General features: G+C 36.0%; 1 protein-coding gene across 6 annotated transcripts in view; it reads right to left on the reverse strand.

The window, feature by feature from the left end:
- Positions 1 to 21,812, reverse strand: part of BIRC6 (baculoviral IAP repeat containing 6) — a 173,217-nt gene that overhangs the window by 82,338 nt on the left and 69,067 nt on the right. For all 6 annotated transcript variants that reach the window (XM_053939829.1, XM_053939826.1, XM_053939831.1 and 3 more), the window contains exons 35-51: positions 20,856 to 21,071; positions 20,293 to 20,476; positions 19,756 to 19,911; positions 19,285 to 19,418; positions 17,497 to 17,650; positions 16,609 to 16,725; positions 15,524 to 15,678; positions 14,146 to 14,272; positions 13,134 to 13,244; positions 11,386 to 11,519; positions 10,317 to 10,444; positions 7,942 to 8,504; positions 4,807 to 4,982; positions 4,173 to 4,269; positions 3,798 to 3,992; positions 1,707 to 1,907; positions 829 to 1,108 (exon numbers count right to left, since the gene is read on the reverse strand). In XM_053939829.1, coding sequence (XP_053795804.1) covers positions 829 to 1,108; positions 1,707 to 1,907; positions 3,798 to 3,992; positions 4,173 to 4,269; positions 4,807 to 4,982; positions 7,942 to 8,504; positions 10,317 to 10,444; positions 11,386 to 11,519; positions 13,134 to 13,244; positions 14,146 to 14,272; positions 15,524 to 15,678; positions 16,609 to 16,725; positions 17,497 to 17,650; positions 19,285 to 19,418; positions 19,756 to 19,911; positions 20,293 to 20,476; positions 20,856 to 21,071 — 3,128 coding nt within the window. The remainder of the gene's footprint in view (positions 1 to 828; positions 1,109 to 1,706; positions 1,908 to 3,797; positions 3,993 to 4,172; positions 4,270 to 4,806; positions 4,983 to 7,941; positions 8,505 to 10,316; positions 10,445 to 11,385; positions 11,520 to 13,133; positions 13,245 to 14,145; positions 14,273 to 15,523; positions 15,679 to 16,608; positions 16,726 to 17,496; positions 17,651 to 19,284; positions 19,419 to 19,755; positions 19,912 to 20,292; positions 20,477 to 20,855; positions 21,072 to 21,812) is intronic.

The following is a 21,812-nucleotide window of genomic DNA, read 5'->3' on the forward strand; positions in this document are numbered from 1 at the left end:
AGAGCAATTTCAGTTATACAGCTTTTATAAATATACACTGAAAGTATTCATGTTCCCTAAATTTACTTATGCTCTCAAAATTTTTCCCTGCAAAAGAAAGGTTTTTAAAACTTTCCCATGCTCTCTTCAAATTTATAAACATTAAAGTTCAAAGATTAAATATTTAAAATCAGCAAGTTTTTACAACTTAGTAAGCTAAATTTAAAAACCAGGAAATCTCAAAAATCTATCCAGGAAATTAAATTCAAAGTTGGAAAATGTTGATACTTCTGAAAAATTCCTTAAGTGTTCATTTATTTTTACTTTTAAAATGAGTATGAAACTCAAAATGCCACCTATCCAAATAAACACTTTTGAAAAGAAATCTTGCTGATATGCCGGAATCATAGGAACCTTCAACTCCTATTTCTGAAATGTTTGCAAACAGCAATATTAGATATGACTTCCACAAAACATTCCATTGTTCTATTTCTACTCCTGCTCCAATACTTATGTAACTTGTTGACTTCTGTAAGGATAAAGAAGTATTTTGGCACTCCATTTTTTTTGACAACTGCCTACCCATTAAAAACACAAAATGCAACTCAAAATGCTTTCCTGTGCTTTATATTCTCTCACCATTGCAGGGACAAAACATTCCCTTTTACGGTTGCAGACTAAGCATGCTACTAAAGAAGGCAGAAATACTGCTTGTATTTCCCTTCATATTGGAAAAAAAAAGGAGTAAGAGTTTGCTACTGAAAGATCTGACTCAGAGAAGAAAACACCACAAAAAGCCCGAACCCTAAAGCATGAACTGGCACAAACTGTCCCTGACACGAGCCTTACCTCGTTTTGGAGACCTGGTCCTCGGAGGGAAGGAAGGGATTGTTGACGGTGGCAGAGGAGGTGTTTCCGAAGGCGGTGAGGCCCAACAGTTTGATCTGGGAGAGGCCCAGGGTGCTGGCATCCCGAGGACGATGGAGACGAAGGCAGACAGCTGAGGCAACTTCAGCTTTCACCAGTTGGATTTTTATATAGGTGAGACCACTCGTGATAACAGGAGTTGACAAAGGTAACATATTGACACCATCTGCGCTTATTTCAACAGATACTGATGAAGGGCAAGCTACAGAGTAAGATAAGAAGGTTTAACACTATTTTAAAATCTGTTCCAGTTTGTCTTCATCATCGATACACAGTCAACACTTAAAATTGAGAGAACAGAATGGCTGAAATGATCTCAGGCAGACACTACTACAGAACTGCAGCTAGAGAACTTGACCTGGGAGATGGTACATGTTAAAAAGCACAAGCATTTTCATACATGGTATACAGATTTTATTTCAAAGACCTCAGATGAAGAAAAGTCCTGTCACTGAAAACACTGTTTCCCTATCAGGGTTACAACAAAGAGCTGAAAATCTTATGCTTTTTCCCAACTACCACACACAAGCATTTGCCTTAAGAGCCTTGACCAATATCAAGTACGGCAGAGTTTTTTGACATATTCAACGTGCATGCCACGTGACATCTACTATGCTAGAAAACAAGCAAAGGCAGGGACTTCCATTCTCAAAGAAAGCAGAATTTGCAAGCTTTTCCAACTTATTTTACAGGCATTACTCAAACAACCTCCCAGCTTTAGTTCCTCTGATTACACTCTTTGTATTATATCCCAGTCTTCAAATTTTTGATCCGGCATCAACATCAGTGAATCTACTTACTTGCCAGGGAGGCCAGGTGAGGCTGGATGTGGATCTCCTTGAGCAGCACAGCTGCAGGAAGGTGAATCGTGAGGTCACACCAAGCTTCCTCAGGTAAAAATATGTATGACCATGCAGCAGACCGAGCCCGCCTGTGGGGAGGAGTAGCCTGCAACAGCACTTCAGCAGGCTGGGCAGTGGGGCTGCTCGAGGTGATTGAACCTTCAAAAACAGCACCATTAACGTTGATTATTAATGTTTATGAATAAAACCCAGATTCATTTACAACCTGAACTGTGGAAAACATTTTTTTTTTTCTGTCTCATCTCTTTCACTTTATCAGTAATATCCCATGTTTAATGCCCACTGTCCAGTTACTTTTCTTTTACTCTGAACTGTTTTAAATAGGCAGTTCACATATCCACATGCATATATATGTCCTTGAAATTTGCCAGGGGATAATTGCTACCAAAATTCTAAACTTACTCTCATGTATATGAGAGTACATGACAAAAACAAACCAAATAGAAAGGTGCAGGTCAAACAGCATGCTTAGAATGTGAACTCAGTTAATTCACAGTTAACACATTTTAAATACTAAAATAACATTAAATTACTTAAAAACCAACTTCTGCAACCCTTTTAACTTTAAAAAGGTTTCACATGAAAACCCTTTTCTAAAAAAGACACCAGAATAAAAAACTGACCACAGTTGCTGCTTCTTTTTCTACTCCTAGCATAAGTTAAGAATGAAGAAGGAAGATGTAGGCTGTCTTCTTCAGCAGGTTATAGAGCATCAAGACCAGATTTGAGCTGTTACAAACTCCAGGTACTTGGGGTGTTTTACTGTAAAGTAGCTACAGCCTGACCACACAACTAATGTCTAGCAGCAGCAGGACATTGATAAAACTTTCAACCCAAAATGAATTAAGCCCATCTCAGAGAATAACCACATGATGAGAATCAGAATATACTACACAGACTACTAAATGATGGGAATTAGAATGTACTAAGTGAGGGCAACTAGAAGGTTAATTTTAAAAGCACACTCCTGACTGAAAGTTAAATATTAGAGAGATGCCCTCATGACACAACATCAAGAACGGCAGCACACTGTAAGCTGGAAGTTAAGGTAGGCAAGAACTGACCACCGTATATGCTTAGGATTTTTACTATTTAAAGTAACAAAGAACGAACATTTGCAGGATTTCTAAATTCACCATTTAGAAATTTGTGAAGAGTAAAGTAGATTTCCAGTGGTCCCTATTTTACCAAATAAACCTCTTTTTATTGTCTATCACAATGCCATTATTTTTGACACTCTTAAATCTGAATCACAGGACTGAATGGACTGCTTTCTTATTCAACAACCTCTCCAGAAATTTTAAAATTAATCCCCTCTTGTCAGTGAGACAAACTGTATGAATACATTCAATGGCTGCACCAGGCTAGTGGGCAGCAACAGAAAACAAAGACACTAGTATTGAAAAGGAAAGCCTTTGTAAGATATTACAGTACCACTACCTCTTAAAACACACATTTTGGTTAACTGGCAGCTATTGTATTGATACCAAAACAGCATTGCAATTCTAACAAATGTTCATGCAGACCACATGAGAGCAGTCAAAAGTAGATATGAGAGCATCAGCAGCAATATCAGCATTATGCTCCAGCTTCTTCTGCTCTGCTTCACAGAGCTCAGGCTCATTCTCTATCATCCCACCATGCCATGATTCTGTATTAACTCCATCAAAATTGATGTGCCTTATAAGAAGTTACTGAGTCTTATTATGTCTAAGGCAGACAGTGGGCTGGAACCAGGCATCCCCTGACCTAAGGGAGCAGAAAGGGGCTCACCTTGATGCATGACATGCATTCATCAGACACAGATCACTCCCCCTCCTTCTCTACCCTGTCCAGATGAGGTCTTATTACCTGTGGTGGAGGGGACTAACCTCATTCCTCAACATTACCTTGAAACACCAGCAACCCCTCTCATTAGAGGATTTAGTAGTAGTGGAACATTTGACACTACTGTGTTAGTTTTTGTTAGGAACTTGATACACATTGAAATGACTAGTAGATATTAATCTAAGAGAAAGAATTACTCACCCAAAGGTGCAAAATTGTGAATTCCTTCTGCATTGTCAGGCTCAGAAGCGAGCACTCTGGCTTTCAAACTGCTATCTGTCGCTTTGGTGGGACCAGAATCCAGGAATTTCATAATAGTTGAAACCATGCTTCTTGCTGTGTTAACAATAGCTCTTGTGCTTGTTACCATGTTGTTACAGATAAGTTGAACACCACCTGTGTATAATGTGGGCAGAGAGAAAAACAATACTGATCAGAAGTACACAACAGATTCCACACAAGAAAAGGCCTGTTTAGTAAACTGGCCCATGTTGACACATATATGTATTCTTTAAGTGCCAAAAAAACCTAAACCAAACTTTTTATTTGATGTGGCTAAAGAAAAGACATTCTTACCCATATCATGGAAAGCCTTCAGTGCCTCACTTGTATCCAACACTCGTAAAATGAACCAGAGCAGTGGCTCAGATAACTGACACGTGGCAAGAGAACCCTAGAAGAAAATAAATTAAGAAATATATGGTTTTGTATAAAATTAGTACAGTAGAAATTCAAATAACAGCTCTCAGCCTTCCCTTTTAGTAGGCAAAACTACCAGGGAAGAAATGCCACCACAGCTGACTTCTCTGCCACCATATACAATACCATGTTCCACATGGTTCAATTCCTTACACAGGAAAAGTCTTTGGGGTATGGAAAAGCTCAAACTCAGGGGGTGAGCATCTTCATGATATGAAATATGAGTACTGAGCATTAAAATAGCCACAATGTGCTTCTCACTTGCACATAATAAAATATCTTCAAGCCTTTAGCCAGAAACATTTACAGGAATGTCAAAATGTTGTTAGAGAAAACTCCCTCTATCTCTACCATAGGCAACAGAGAGAGGCTTCCTAACTTCAGCACCCAAATGAAGGGAGGTTGTAAAAATGTTAACATTTCTTTTACATAGCCATACTTTAGTTTTCTGACCTTACTACTGATAGCAGATTCAACTACCTTGAAGCACAGCAAGCCTCAGGGAACTTACCTGCCTTCCCATGTACCCACAGGCCATGTAGGTAAGAATTGGCTGAAGCATCACTTGAACTGTTGTTGCTTTCTTACTAAGTGTTGTCAGGATAGTGAACAACCCATCTCCAACTGATATTGCATCTAAGCCACCATGAAAGTTCTCATGTTTAGTCAGGTGTAAGCCACTTGCACCTAGATGAAAAGAGACAGTTCAAAGGTCACAAACTGAGACCTAACAAACCATTAACAGCACATAAGACAACTCAAGAACAATCAAATGTTCACATGGATTTTACAAAGTAAAAACAGACCAGTTTTCAGGATCATATGACTTACAATTAGTGTTCCCAGATATGTATAAATAGGAAGACTTGACCCAGGAAGTCAGGAAATTTAAATCAAATCAGACCATTAAAATGAGTGTAATTAGTAAAGGAAACAGGATAACTACAAGGATTGGAATCACTCCTAGCTAGAAGCAACTGACATTTAAAATCTTTTTTCTGGTAACAATAAAGTGCCCTTGTGCTGCCAAAAACCTCCCCAAACATTTAACATGCACATTTCTATCAGAAATACCTCTCCTGGAATTCTGCTCCTTACTATTAAAGCTCAGGATTTATTCATGACAATTTTCTGAATACCAATTATCAGCAATATTGACTACACATTGCTGAGATAACAGACACTAAGCAAAACAATAATCTTCCCACAGAAGAGACTCCTTCCATAAATACAACTGTCTTACAAATCATATGACTTCAATCTGGAAGAGCCGTTAAAAGTGGTCTTAGATTTAAATGTAATACAACCACAGAGTAATCCTGTCCCATTTAGAGAAACTGAAGCAGTACTAACAAGTAATAATAAAAATCAGTGTGCTCAAGTGATCTTTGGAGCATGTCTTAAAGAAACTGTTTGGCAAAAGAATTGCCAGGTGTTGTACTTTGGCCATCTTTAAACTGTCAAGAAAGCAAATATTGATAAGCAATGCATGCAGAACAACAAATAAAGCAGTCCTAAGACCCAGCCTCTGTCCAGCCTAGAAAAGTTAAATGGAATTAATGATAGAGCTGAAACCAAGTAAACTGGATTTGCTGTGAGGGAGGACCTTCAGGTGAGGACAAGATAGGACAGAAGGTGAATACTGTTACTGGTATGATTTTCACCGTTTGTCATTTCCAAAGCAAAAACCCCTAATTAAACAGACACAATGGTCATAAAAACAGAACGAAAAATGTTTAAAATTCATGTGACAAGTGAATTACTCAGGGCTATCCTGGATCCTGACCAGCTGGTTTGCCAGATGCACTAAATTAACACTATTAGCAGAAATTTTGATACCACAGCCACTACCTATCAGTAACATTTGCAGACATCTTCTTGTATACCTATCCTGGTAGCAACTTTCCATACTACATTAGTTATTACATATTTATTACGATATGCTGATAACTAATTTTTGGATCCTGTGTAACCCTGGCTGCAGTCTTGAAATTTTTTTTTCCACAGAAATTGTCCAGAGAGAGCTTAATATAGTTTTTCTTGAAGGAACTAAACCCACAAATAGCTGTGTTACATCTTCCCAAAATACACGGACAGATTATTTTCAATAACCTGTATTAAAAACCCTTTGAAAGAACAATTAATTGAAGGGATCAGCTGGCCCAGAACCCTAATTTCAATGAAAAACATTTTGAAAAAACTATCTTTCCAAACTGCCCTTAAAAAATGCAAAACAACTGCTAGACAAAAATCAGTGGTTTAGAAAGACATCAGAGTTGAGAAGAATATCTGAATTTCACTCCAAAGAAACAAGTCAGAACAAGTCACCATTCCCAGAAAGAACTACTTTCAGTGTTCATAGTGTATTTGCAATATGACACCATTTACCCAAAGTGAAGGAGGTGCTCTGGAATTAATTTCAGGAAGGTTCCAACAGCACAATCCAGGCTTGTCAAATCCTGCCTCCTGTTTAATTTGATTACTAGAGATAACTATCTCTTCCTCAACTGCTTTCATGCTGTAATAAACCACTGGTCTAATATTCATGAGGGCTCACTGAACAAGTAACTGTTTTCCTGATAATAGCATTGGTTAAGTTTTGTATCTGCTTAAAAGAGGAGCACAGAAAAGGGCAGAGCAACTTGCTTCAAAATAAGAAAATGACTGTAAAGAGAACAAAATCTTACAACTATTACACCTGAAATGGAGTGCAGGTCTTTGTCTATCCTCCTGCAAAATGTTTTGCACATGCAGAAATCCGTGGTATTTCAGCTAGTGGTTTAACTTGAGCAAATAAATTCTATGCTACCATCACAGCACACAAGTAAGTCGCAAAGACAGGTAGTCTGTCTGAGAAAATGCACCTCAGATAAATGCCTTGCAAAGAGCAGCTTTGATTTCTAAGTATCATCATCTCTGTTACTAGTTCATAGCAGGAAGATCCCACCCACAAATATATGACTGCAACTCCTAGAACATGATGTTAATGCAATTTCTGATAAAACAGAGGAAAAGTTGAGGTATTCTATGAAAGGGACATGACTGTAATTTGTATTTTCCAAAAGTGATTTTAAAAAGGAAAATCATCTAATACATAGCAAACAACTGAGGTAAGGTGTCTTGTACAAAGAAGACCCATCCTAACTCATGCATAGAGATATGTGATGGCCACAGACTGAAATACAGGAAATTCCACTTAAACATAAGAAAAAGGCTTTTCTACTTTAAGAATGATTGAACATTATAACAGGTTGCCCACAGCAGTTGTGGAGTTTCCATCCCAGAGGAAGTAAAAATCCAACAGAACCAAGGTACTGAGCAGCCTGCTGCCAAATGAGGTGGCTTTGAGCTTGTGCACGAAGGCTGGACTAGACAATCTCCAGAAGTCCTTTAACATAAAGCATTCTGAGATTCAGCAAATTCAAACGTCAAACACATTCCTGTTTGACAATTACTGTTTCCAATTACTGTCTCCCACCTCCTGTTAGGGGCTTTTTTCATCCCCTTTGCCTTTTTCTCTGTCTCTTTTTTTTTCCTGTCATTTCTATAACACATTCTTTCACATCTACACCCAGAGATGAGACTGCAGAAGTTTTAAATGTTTCACCACCCAAAAGACTTCCCATGTTACTCAGAAAACACCTACCAATAATCATGGCCATAGCACTGCTGTTACACTGGCCAAGTGCAGACAAAATCTGGCTCATAATTTGTTGGTTGGCCAACACCAAGTCCGCCACATACGCAGTTGATCCTTGAGTATTAGGGTTGCTTCCATTGCCATCTTTGCCTCCTGAAACCTTTTCCTCATCAGACACACTGTCTGTAGTACTGCTTGCTACTGGAACACGGGCACTGTATTCTCGGTTACTGGAAAGTGGCAGTTGAACTAAAATGTTTATCAGCTTTAATAAATCAAACATGAGTTGATCCCTTGTCATTTCTCCACAAACTGCTTTGGCATCACCTGGGCGGATAATGTTGGCAAAAAGCCCTCCAAAACATGCTCGAGCACCCACAGAGCTGTCTGAGCCACTGCGAGACATTACTTTGTCCGAACACGTAATGTAATGATGCACAAGAAAGGTTATAGACTCGATCACTGCAGAAATAGTGCTAACTGATACAACTTCAAAATTCTGTTCCAGGGTGAATTCCAAGAGTTTCACTTGAGCATCCAATGGTCCCTGGCCTGTCTGGAAAGCACCCCTGAAAATAAAAAAGAAAAAAAAAGAAAAAAATAAAGAGTTATATTACAAGTTATACAGGTTTGGCTGTTTGAGCGTGGTCTTTTTCCTTGATTTTTTTTAAGAATTCAAAAGCACACCAGACTTCCAATAAATAAAAATCCAGCTATTTTCAGAAATGCATGTTGAAGCCAAATCTCATCTTCCACCCACATCAAGCTTCTGTAATTTTTTAATATACTGGTCATTACTGCAGAACCTCCTCATGCCACTACTTTCCTGATAACACTAAGGATTAAGAGGTTAACTTTGAAAAAAGCTAGGATTCATCTCTTCGTTTTGTAATTCAGGTAGTTTTGTAGGTAAATACTTGGAACAGTCTATATACAGACTGAACAGTCCTGTTCAGTTCTTGGTGAAAAGTTTCCTACATTTGCAAGAAAACATCATGGAAAGCAGTCACATAATACTTTAATATCATGAGGATTATTTAGTTGCTAACAGGAAATCATGATGCATTTTTTTCTTCCCACTGATTAATCTTATTCAAACTTCTAAAATTAAATGCGGAACAAAACAGTTTATAGAAACAGCCCTGAAAAAATATTTGGAATTTAAGTAATTCTAACAGTAAAGTACTGCTTTTCTTTACAATTAATCTTATGATCAGACACAGTACAGTTCACTAATTACCTGTGTTCTTAGAAATAACCATCTATATCCCTTTTTTGGTGCTTTGCTTCCATTTCATGGCATTTAACAAAAAAACCCATTAACACATTTCAAAAACTACCCTTTCAGTGATCTCATTAGCTTATTTTAAACAAATGCTGGCATACAGACACACACTCCAAGACTCACCTGTGAATTAATGATTTTATCGTATTATGACATGTCTCATAGAAATCACTGATCACCAATATAACCTGGTAAACATCACTCCTATAATTTAAGTTACAAAGGTAAAATCTCTTGGAGAAGACAGAAACCATCTTCTGTAAGATTAAAGAATAAATAACACCAAAGTGCCACCTACTGGGAACTCAGAACTGAGGAAGCTCATCCCTAATTATATGAAGCCTTTGTCTGGAGATGAGCAGAACATCAATACCAGAAAGAAATGCTTTCTAGTGTACTTCAGACTAAACAATTGCCATATTTCCAGTGTACCACTGGAGACAGAATCTTGTGCCCACCGGCCTTGCCTTGAGGAAGCAGAACTGTGAAAGATGAGCCATAAGCTCTTCTCTCTCCCCTGGCCAGAGGCACTTCACTAGTGAGCATCAAAAGGCCCCAGGAGAGTGGGACAGAAGGTGTTTTCCACTATCATGTGGAGAGAAAAAACCCACCAAAGATAAAGCAATAAAAATGCATATTGCATAAATAGAATTATGCAATTGCATAACTCATCCTTCCATCTGAGAAAAGACATCTGTACTATTTTCACAACATATTAATAATTTCTGGAATCTTTCATTAATTCAGACCTCTCAGAATGCTTTTTTTAATAGGTAAACTCATTGACAGTGTCCTTACTTTAGGGAGTTACTTCAACAAGGTTTACATCTTAGCTTTAAATAAAAACAGTCCAACATTTTAGTGCCTCTGTTGACACCCCCTTACACAGACAGATGTGTGTGAATTCCAGATGCACTTTTCCATGTGCCAGGAGCAGCCCAGGTCCTGCTGCTGGTGCTGCAGCAACAATGATGATTTCCACTGACACGTAACTTAACAGTATGACAAGGCACATACACATCTGAGTTGTGATTCACAATCACACAAATTTTAAAGAAAAGGAGGATATGAAAGAAAATAAACATATAAGATTTACCTTTCTGTTGAAAGTATATGTATTAATTTCAATAAAAATTCACTGAACATCTGAGGACAAGTTGAAGAAAGGTGCACTTGTAATCGAGTAAGAAATTCTTGCATAGCTTGTGTTGCTGTTGGCCCAACCTAGAAGAAAAGTTATTTCAGGAAGAATTATATGTAACTGAAATGTCTTCAAGAACATTAACATTATCTAAGAACAGGAAAGCATTGCATAGCTTAACTTGCTTTTTAAAAATTCTAACAGCATCTTTATAGAAGTAACCTGTATCCATTTATATTATATGGTTTTCTATTATTAATCATGAACCAAAACCAAGAAATTCAGTTCTTTGTCTAAGACTTGTTTTTCAGCTTGAGACTCTCTTTTCAGTAATGTGAACAGTAATGTGATTCCATACAGAATCCACTTCTGCGCTACTCTGAATGTTTTTTCACAAACTACGTACTTTAGTAAGTATTTTAATGGCACTGTGCAGTGTTAAAGTTCTGGAAATGACCATGTATTTTCCTGAAAATTTGCTGGGGAAAAAAACCCTGGAACTACCAGGTGTTTTCTGTCTCCCAAACTGAGACTCCTGTCAAAAACTACTCTCAATTAAGTTCATTTGGGCTTTTTTAAAAACACTATCCATAGATATTTCAAAGATTGCAAAAAGCAAGAAAACATTTATTGAAATTAGGAGAGACAGCAGATACCACATGAATTCAGAAAACGAAAGTATAATTTTAAATCCAGGAATTCTTAGATATTAAAACTTAATCTTCATTGGCATTTTTATCCCAGCCCAACAAGATTTTGGGAGAGTAACTGAATGGAACACTTCATTCACATATGGCATCCTCTCCCTGTGGCAAGTCTCCAGAGAGTTGTGAAAACATACCAGCACTACTGAGAGTGTAACAACAACATGAACTTCCCTATAGCTGCTCATCAGAACCAACTAAGACTATAACTAGAAGAAACAAGACAAGGATTTGATACATTATGAATGAACACATATTTCTGTCAAGTGTCTTGAAATCCTATTGCAAAAAGTTTTTCTCTTATTTTAATCGCTCATTACCTGTGGACTGTGTTGATTTGTTCCATGAGGGTTAGTGCCAGAAAGAAATTTCACTAACACATGAATAAGGTTGGGATCTGACACCAACAATTGGGCAGTACTTTCCTGAGCTCCAATGGCACTGCTTGGACCAGCTTAAAAATAAAGACATAAAAATTATGTGCATAATCTTAAACATTAAGCATAAATCAAATATTTTTAGTGCAAATCCCTTATATATATTTCATTATATGGAAATATTCTCAGCTAAATCAGCTACCAAAACCTGCTTACTCAGGACTACAATTTTGAATTTTCCAGTAAGTACAGATACAAAGCCCCAAAACCGTCCAGTGTTCCAAGGTTGCTAAGGCAGTATTCCTGAAAACTGAAATTCATTTTGTAGGTGCAATACATACAGACATTTTGATTTGTCTCTTTTTGTTAGTCCAACACTTCAATAAGGCTCAAGTGCATTTTTTAGTTTGTCAGATAGAGACAAAGTGTTCTGTTATCCTGTAAACAATCACAGTATTTTTGTTCTTGGCACATGCAAAGACTTCTCAGAATAAAACTGTAGGGAGCTTAACAGATAACAACTCTGAAGCCTGGAATTTAAATTAAAATACACCCTTCAGTGATCAAACAAATAAGCTTTACTAAATGTGAAAATTTACTCTTGCAGTAGCAGTATATTGAATCAGTTCAAAACCCTGAAAAAAGCACGATATGAAACAGATCCTACAGAAGTGGGACAATGCTTTTTGATAAACGCCATCATGCCAATGTTCTCCGTTTCATGACTGGCTCAGGTGTACAACACCCCCTAGGAGGAGTTATAGGGACATTTACACACAGGCCTGACTGTGTTCATCCCTTCTGATAAGGGCGTTGACAGTACACGTGCTTGTTAATTGAAGGTAATTATTCCAGAAATCAGGCCATGATCTATTCTCAAATACTACAAAAAAGAGTGAAATCTCAGTTTGTGCATAATAAGTCTCTTGCGTTAGTTTTTTGCAGCTCTACTTCTTCACCTGATGACAAAAATTTCAGCAGATTTTTGTGAGACTGATTTCTAAATAACATCACAGAAAGTGGACAGAAAGTAAAAATTTTAAGAACAAAGCGCATCTTAAAGTCAATGACTTGAAATGGCAAATATGAAAAAAAAATTCATAGGCAACATTTAAAACCTACTTTAACTTCTATTTATTTTTGTTGTGGCAAAATCTCATTCACAAAGTGAGATTATTTCTAGTGTGTTATGGAGCAATATAGAGAATGTGAGATATTGCTGGTATGTATAGGGAAATGAAATGGCTGGAATTCTATTTTAATAGATTCAGCTGCTGGGGGCTTATTTTCAGATAGCTTAATATAAGCAGTGACTGGTGCCTGCATATTTACAAAAATATTCCTACTCTGTCAGAAAAACTTCAATCTCACTCACAGTAACATAATCATTTCTCTCTGCTACTTCTTCTCATGCTACAAAACTAATTCCCAGGGATCATTAGCTAGTCCTAAAATGTTTTTTGGAAGACACTGACAACTTAGTTATAATTACATTTTCTTTTACCATGAGGGTTTCTGTTTCCCATGGTACAAGCAATTTAAGGAGCTCACTCTTGAAAAGCCCAAAGTTAATGGAGAACAAAAGCACGCATATGACAAAAGGAATGTTCTCGAAGTCTTCTGATGGAATCAACATTCATTTGTACATCACTAAAACTGTCAACATAAGAAAACCAACCACACAAACTTACCATTAAGCTGCATGTTTGTCATGAGCGTTAGGCTGTGAAGCACAAGGCACCACGTCCGGAGTAAAGTATTAGGATACCATGCCAGAACTGACAGGAAGCTAGTTACTGAAGCTGTCAAGAAAAACAGTTTTTTCCAAGTTTTAATTTTCAAGGTATTACTATAAATTTCTAATTTTTACCCCAAGGTGCTATGTTATTAATATTATTGTTCCTTGCATTCACTTTGTTTTGACCACTGTTGTCACTGTTCCTGCAACCACTGTTGCAACAACTGTTGCAGGAACAGTGACAACGGTGGTCAAAACAAAGTGAATTAGGAAATTAGGAAAAGAAACCTCACCAACACTTCACAGGAACCGGCCCACAGGACTTTCTACAGTGTACAGACCCTGACATCTCAAAGAAAACGATGCAAAGAAACTGGTTTCAAATGTTCTCATGGAAGTCAGTGTAACAGGTTCATCATACCAGGCATTAACATTTTGGATTATCACCACAAGATACCACAGACTTTCTTAATTATATAGTATAACATATTGCAAGAAAAAAAATCAGCGTATCTTTATACTAGATTAGTAATCTGATGCTCAATAGTAAGGGAGCTTTCCCATTCTGCTGACCCCTTTATTAAGGGAGGGATCATAGGATAATATAAAGGAGATGAAATTCGTCAGAGAAATGCATACAGTTCCACAGTTCATCTCAGACTAAGAAGTGTATTTTAATGAGTCCTCTTGGGAATAATTATGAGTTAAGAACCACAAATTTTACCATTTGATTTCTAATAACTTTATAAAAATTGAACAAATCAACTCTCAGTTACACACTAGCAATGTATTTTCCACTTTAAGAAGAAACTAAGACCAAAGAGTTCTTTATAAGAACACAGAAATTATCTCAGCACTGATCTTGCAAAAAATATTTACTGCAATACTTTTTGTTTATTAGGAGAAATTGAGTATTTAAAAAAAAAACAAACCCACACTTGTTTCCCCTTTTTAATGTATTTTACCTTGGTTCAGGGAAACAACAGGTATTCGGTTAGCATTATAAAGGAAAATATCAGCACCGCTATCTTTACTTCCAGAGGAGCTGGAATTCAGGCTTAATGTGAGCCATAGCTGCAATAGGGATTCAAGCTGAAAGAAAGGGGGAAAAATCCACTGTGAGACCAAACTCAGAAACCCAGAGCATCAAAGTTTTAATTTTAAAAGCCTGATCTAGGCTTTTAAAAGCTGATTCTCAGCTGCTATTGTTTCACTGCACACACACGCTCTCTCTGTCTCCTTTACTGGATTTGAAAATTCTACTAAACATAATATTCAAGGCAAATTCAGCCTAACTAGCAAATGCTTCTGCTATTGTATTTTGTAATTGATTTCTTCCAAATAGTTTCTCTCAAGAAGCTTCTTCAAACTTGTGTTAAGAAAAATGCAGCTTTATACACTGTTCAGAAATACCCTTATCATAACCTTACAATGGCACATTATAACTGTAACGCATACAGGTAAGTTTACAGGTTTGTATGGAAGCTTTTGTAATGTTATTGAAGTGATGTTTTCCAGTCAACCAAATTATTCAAAAGGCCCATTTATCGAATGAGAAACCTCAGAGACACTGATGCTTACTCTGAATAATTCCCCCAAGGAAAATAACTCTTTAGATATTCTGGGGAAGCATCAAGGATGTTTACACAAGAAACTGTATTTTGGATGAGATATTCAAAGAACAACTGAGGGATGGAATCAGTCACTCTATCAAAATATCAGGCAGGCAAACATCTAATCATTATATATATAGCATGCATGGCATTCCTCGAATGCCATGTGTGCTATATATATATAGTGATTAGATGTCTGCCTTCTTGTATATCAAGAAAAGTATTGCTAAACCAATGACTTTTCAAAAAGCAAACTTTTAAATTTGCTATTACCATACAGGATCATTGGATAATTCAGACTGGAAGGAACCTTTGCAAGTTATCCAATCCAAACTGCTCAAAGAAATGCCAGATATCAGACTCCGTCGCCTGGGGGTTTACTCAACTGGATTTTGAAAACCTCCACTAATCTCCATTTGTCATTAAGTGTCACTTAGTGACATTTTTCATTAATAAGCAAATAATTATCATTCAGTGGGCATACAAACTTGTTTTTAAATATGAAAATGTACACCAGTTTTCCACTGTAACAAGTAATGTCTGCTTTCACAAAGGCTTTCAGCGCTTTTTTTATTACATTATCAGTACTCTTGTCCATGACATATTCATAAGCAATGAAACACATAACCTAACAGAATACTTGAATCCTAAGTAGCAAGAAGTAGAGGAAAACAACTCTCAAATTCAGAAATAAATACTATCAGAACATTAAAAATTTAAAATTCTCTACCTGAACATGGTGGACTTGTAGCATGGAAAAGAGTTTGTTGAAGCATGCACTCAGCATAGGTATAGATGACAACTGCACAATCAGCTGGGCATTTTGGTTTGCAGCATGTAATCCCCTCAGCAATGAATCATCTGTGCCACTGGGAGACTGTGTCACTAGAAAACAAAACAGGGCACCATCCCCCCATTAATTACTCTGAAAAGTTGTCAGAAGTAATTTCATAAATATTTCCTTGCATTTTATACATAAATGAAAGACACTTTTTTATAATTTAAAATAACATCTTGAACATAGTGTTCAGTTGAGTTGGACTACTAAATGCCATAGTTGTGTCATACTTGAATATAAGACATTTCCATCTTCAGTAAAACTGTTTGGAACTGAATCCACACAAATACATTTTCTCAGCTATTACAGCAGTGTCCTGGTAACACAATGGCAAGACAGACAACTGGAACATCTCTTTCACACATTACAGTGCAACAGTTGCAGACAATAATGAGCTTCCAGAGAATAAAGTCTGAAGATATCACTAAACCTACTCCATCACTACATACTCAACCAATGACTGTATGCACATTAAAGTACCCGGAGGGCTACAAAGAGACACATTTTAACAAGATGGGCAGCACAACTCACTGAAAAAAGGTTCAAAAGTAAAACACTGAGTATCTTTTTAAACATAAAGCTCATGGAACATATGAGTTCAATATTGTATTCAAGTATTTTCATTTTCATCATTTAGTAGGTGCAACTGTCAAATGCAAAGAGCTTTCAAACACCAAGAATGAAGCTTCACACAGGAAGTTTAATGTTCACTTGAATCTAGACCTAAAACTGAAATTTTTCCCTTCTTTGTAGCATAATCCACATGCATAGTTGACTGTTTCACAAAATGTCTTAAATACAGTCATGTAAATTATTCAAAAATCTGAATAAAAAACTATCTCTAAAGTACAGCCTAATAAGAAAACTCAAGCAAAATGTAACTTTTTCTCAAGCTACTGACTACAGAAAACATTACTACAAACTTCAAAGCATCATGATCATTATGTGAAGAGAATGATTTGACAACATGTAGTTACATGTAGGAGATGTGTTTGTTAATGCTTGTAGAATGGAATCAGCCTCCAGTGTGGACATCATTTTCAGCATCAGCTCAGCCTGCTGCTCAAGTCCAACTTCAAGACGTGCATCTAAAGCTACCAAAGGCAACAAAGAAGGTAAAGCTGAGTATATCAAGGATATACATAATTACAGAATCACAGAATTTTCTTAATTAGAGGGGACCACAAGGATGGTCAAATCCAGCTCCTGAGAGAATGGTGCATACAGGGACTGGACCCATAACCTTGGTGTATCAGCACCATGTTCTGAACAACTGAGTTCATTTCACCTTTAACTTGTTCCTCTAACTTTCTATAACATTCTTACAGACCTGAAATACATAGTTATTAAAATACTGTATTTCTCTGAAACACACCCATATTTCTTTCCACACTCACTTTGCTATCATACATGGCAATCTGCATGTGTTCAAGTAATTTTTTCCTAAGGCAATAGCTCTCAAATGAGAACCAAAAAGTTGTTTTTTCCAAGTGTGGCAAAAGAAAAGTAGTACTCCTACAAATGAAACGTGTGCCACTTCACTCCTTTGGGGTAGAGCCAACTAGGAAAGAGCTTCCAAAATTTCCCGAGAAAACAGGAAAGATTTAAAACTGCCTATAAGTGCATTCCAAAATGTTACAAAATGAGATTTTCTGCTATGTTGAGCTTTTTTAAATATAAGTTTCACATTAAATGTACGTTTCACATTCTCTCAGTTACTACAGGAAAAAAAATGTGGTATACATAAAATGTAATTCTTTCCTCTTAAAATACATAGATATTGCTAAAATAATTTCTTATCCTAAGGTGTCAAATACAGTATTACAGAAAAGAGACCACAAACAGAACTTCAATTCATTGCTTACCTTGAGAGACTGATATGCTGACAGTTTGTGATCCATTTTTCTCTGTAGTTACAGGTGGTTTTGCAACTGGAATTCCAACACCACCAATGTAAGGATTGTAATTGTAGGTGCCATATTCAGCACCCCAGTAATCATACCAGGTGCTACTTATAGGCTTAAAAAACAAACAAACAAAAAAAACAACCAAAGAAAAACAATAAACAGCAAGTCTTTGGATTGCCAAAAGTTTTTAATGACTAACAACAAACTTTGAAGTTAAAAAAAAAATTAAAACCAGAATATCAGTTCCAATAGCTTTAGAAAATTGTTTCAATTCTTACTGCAGTATAAGCTATTAAATCCTTAGTGATTGTCAAAATCCAGCAATGTAGTTACCTGCCTCAAAGATTCAAGCCAATTTGAAAATGTTGTCATCATTTTTTCTCCCCACATTTGTAACATATTGTAAATGTGGAAGTAGAATATTACACAGATATTTTGAGGAGCTATTTATCAAGACAGAATACTATACTATACTATTAACTGTACTAATTAAGTACCTTGAAGCCTCAGTGAGGCTCAGGGACTATTTGTACTGGGCTCTGAAAAAGAAACAGTTGAGTAATCTCTACTTGTGTCATAATTAAGAAAGCATATGGATCACAAGGAAAAAAGTAATGTAACACTTCACAAAGGCAATTTGCATATGCTGGTCTTTTTAATGGTGAGATCCAATACCAACTGCCATTTTACAGATATGGAAGCAAATATTAAGAAGGATGAAGAATGAAGGCATAGTTTTATGGCAGGTTTTTTGCAGACATTAAAGTAGGTAAGACAATAAAGGTATCTTGGATAAAGCTACTAGTACTGCTACATGACATGATAGAATAAAGGCAAGAAACATCAGTAACACAGAAATTCAGCAGTAAGTGTAATTTTTGATAGTAGACTGAGATTTAAAGAAAAAAATCTTTATGTGACAGGTAATGAGTGGAAGGACATATGAGGGAATACAGCAAAAAACTTCAGTGTTTTCTGAGCAAGTGGTGAGACAGATAATTTAGGTTAATTCAAACGAGAGGTTTAAGTCAATAGTGAGAGGCATGGAAAAACCCCAAATGTCATCCTTCTAAACAGAGAAAAGAGACTCAATACTTCATTATGAACAGTGTGTTTCTTTAAAGTCTAAATATTTTTTGGTTTTTCATAGACATTGTGAACATTGTATTTGTACAACATATGTATATTTAGCCTTAATTTTAAGTATAAAAGTACTTAGTAATTTTGTTTTTCCCCAGAAGTAAATTTTGAAGTGAGTTGCTTCTCTTCATAGTCTGAAGCCAACCTGAGCACAATCTACTGCTGGCTTCCTTTTTTAAATACAATATAAAAACTATATATACTATTGTATACTATATATACTACTATACTATATATATAAACTATATGCATATATACAACTAACAACATAAACTCATCTTAATATCAGTCACAGAAATGGTGCTCTGTTCTTAATAAAAAGGACAAGACTAGATCTTGTTTTTCTATTATGCTTTTGTTGTCTTCAACACATGCTAAAGTGTGAGTAAACTCAGAACCTCTTGTTTACACAAGTACCTTCATGCAAAAGTAAAATATTCTGTGGCCAACTGAGATGTAAATATTTACATTCTTTTCTGTCATTCCACATTAAACATCATAAAAAACCAGCAGCAGCTCTACTTACACTACTGAAGCAGTGTAAGAGAGTAAGGATTTTTCTATCTCACATGTAAAGGTTATCCTGAGAATTTAGGTGTGACATACCTTGAAGACTTTGGCTGCAAGGGGATCTTTTTCCAAATCAATATCCAAAGGATCAATATCAACTTCCATCAGGTCTTGCAGTAATTCAAGATCAATGTCCTTATCTTTTTCCAATGATGACAAGGGTGGAGCACCTTGAATCATTAAAAGAGCATTAACACTAGCAAGTAAAAATTATAGAACAAGGATGTATAATATACTTAACAGATAATTTTAAGCTTTTTAATATTAAATCTTTGTGGGAGAAGTTAAAATATGCAATCAAGCTGCCTTTTTAAAAATAATAGGAAAAATAACAATTTTTTACTTGCCAGATGTAAAACTAACTTAATTACTCAATCTACCTATAGTATCAGAAATTATTTATGCTATCACCAAAAAGTCTTTTACTGATACCTTGATAGATGAGTCAATTTTTTTTTTTTACTCTTTTCAATAAATACACATATACAGAATTATGGACTAATTTACCTGTGATGTCATGTGTCAAAGGCTCATCTATGGTTTCCACTAACTGAACTGTGGACTGTTGGAGAGAGTCATCAGAATCTCCAGCTGAAGCTCCAGCATCTTCTCCCAAAGCACTTTCTTCCATAGCTTCAGCTGCTATAGGTGCCAACAACTCTCCTAGGTATTAAATTAAGCAGACAACTTCTATTCAAACTTTATTCCCATTACAAATTAACATCCCAGTGTCTACGCCAACTGTCATTTTGTCATCTAACTCTAAATCCTCTGGGGGCTATTTCTTTAAGGGGAAGTGTTTTGAATAATTTTCAAATAATCAGGGTCACATAAAAATGAACTTTTCCATGCACAAGTCACTCTAATCGCAATTTTAAATCATATTTTTACACACTAACCTAAACACTATGATTTTTGGGGTTTTTTTTAATAATTTAGACTGTGTCAGCAGATTAACATAGTGATAAACTTCTCCCCAAAATACTAAAGGAAGAAAGATTCAAGTGCAAGATATTTTCTGAAGAATAAGATCTTAAAACAGACCTGCTAGAATATCCTGTAGCATACAAGTCAGAGAATACTGAGCCCATGCTCCTCCCCAAGAGATATCTCCTCTGTTGAAGTCAGTTCCAACAAGAAGCAGCAATAATCTTTCTAATTGAGTCTCATTTACAATTTCACATAAATGAATTGTTGGTCTTGTAGCATTCGCAATTCTAGCAAGAACCTATTTAAAAAAAGAAAGATAAATATATGCCTATTCATAGTTAACCCTATAAAAGTATTTTACTTTATTTTCTATGATTATTAGATTTCACTTACAAATAAATCAGGTATTTTTACCAGCTCATACTTTAGAATTTTATGAGTGTAATTACATTAATATATTTTTTTCTAAAGTTAGTTTTTCCATGCAATTTTAAAGCAGCCATATTGTAAGTCATACAAAAAGTGACAGATCAGAAAAACTATTTCACCAGAAATGATTAGCAATTTTAGTGCTGCAGCTAATTCTTACCATCACACAAGCAAAAAAGCAGTAATAGAAAACTAATTTAATGTAGTTGCTACTGCCACTACATAGTGATGTTCCAAATTCTGTTTACCTTACAAACAAAAAGAAGTAAATCTGCATGACAAGTAAAGTCCATGGACAAGAGAAAGAGTGCCAGCTTTTGCACTACAGAAATGCAACGTTCATGTGCCAGTGTAAAGGGAAGTGGTTCAATTTCTGGAGTTTCCTTTGCTGTTGATACTTCTGTATCTAAAGAAGAACGAGGCCATTCTGCAGTTCGACGCAAGCGTATTAAGTCCTTGAAGTGCTGCAGAAAGTAAATTTGAAACAGTTACAGTTTAAAACTGACCTCTAAATCCTTTCCCAATGAGCCAGTGTGGTAGCAATAACAGAGATTGTGGAACTCCTTAAAAAAACTAGAAGGAAATCTAAAAATATATGAGAATCTGGAATGGAATTAAGGCTTTATTGGCAGAAATTTGTTTTGGCAGCATGTTATCTCAGATGACAAACGCATAATCAAATTCAGTTCTGCAGAAGTGCCAATTAAGCCTTATGTATACCATAACACATATTGGAAAATACATATTTTCAAAGTTTCTTTCAAATTTCCACACCTGTACATAAAGCTAAGGTTACCATAAAGCAAACTGCATATAAAAATAGCCAATATGGAACTTTACTTTTACAAGAACACTGGCTTTTCAGTTCTTCACATTTGATAAATCATCAGGAATTTCTAAATTTTTTAATATTGCCATGATACAAAGTATGCATTATTCACACCATAAATTGAACTAGTTTGATTTTTGATCACGGCTCTGAACTACAACCTTTTTGACAGAGGGCCTACATGTGATGGAGAAAAGAAGGTGCTTTTATTAATCCTCTCATCCACCAAGGGCATTCATTTAGCAGCTCAGCTCATTGTATCAGCTACACTAGCAGTCATCAGGTAATACAAACGCCTCTCATAATCCACTTAAGCAGTAGCTATTGAAGTAGACCAAAGAAAGAGCTATTTAGTAATACAAAGGTTTCACTTTCT

The sequence above is a fragment of the Vidua chalybeata genome, chromosome 3, assembly GCF_026979565.1.
Source record: "Vidua chalybeata isolate OUT-0048 chromosome 3, bVidCha1 merged haplotype, whole genome shotgun sequence".
NCBI lineage: Eukaryota > Metazoa > Chordata > Aves > Passeriformes > Viduidae > Vidua > Vidua chalybeata.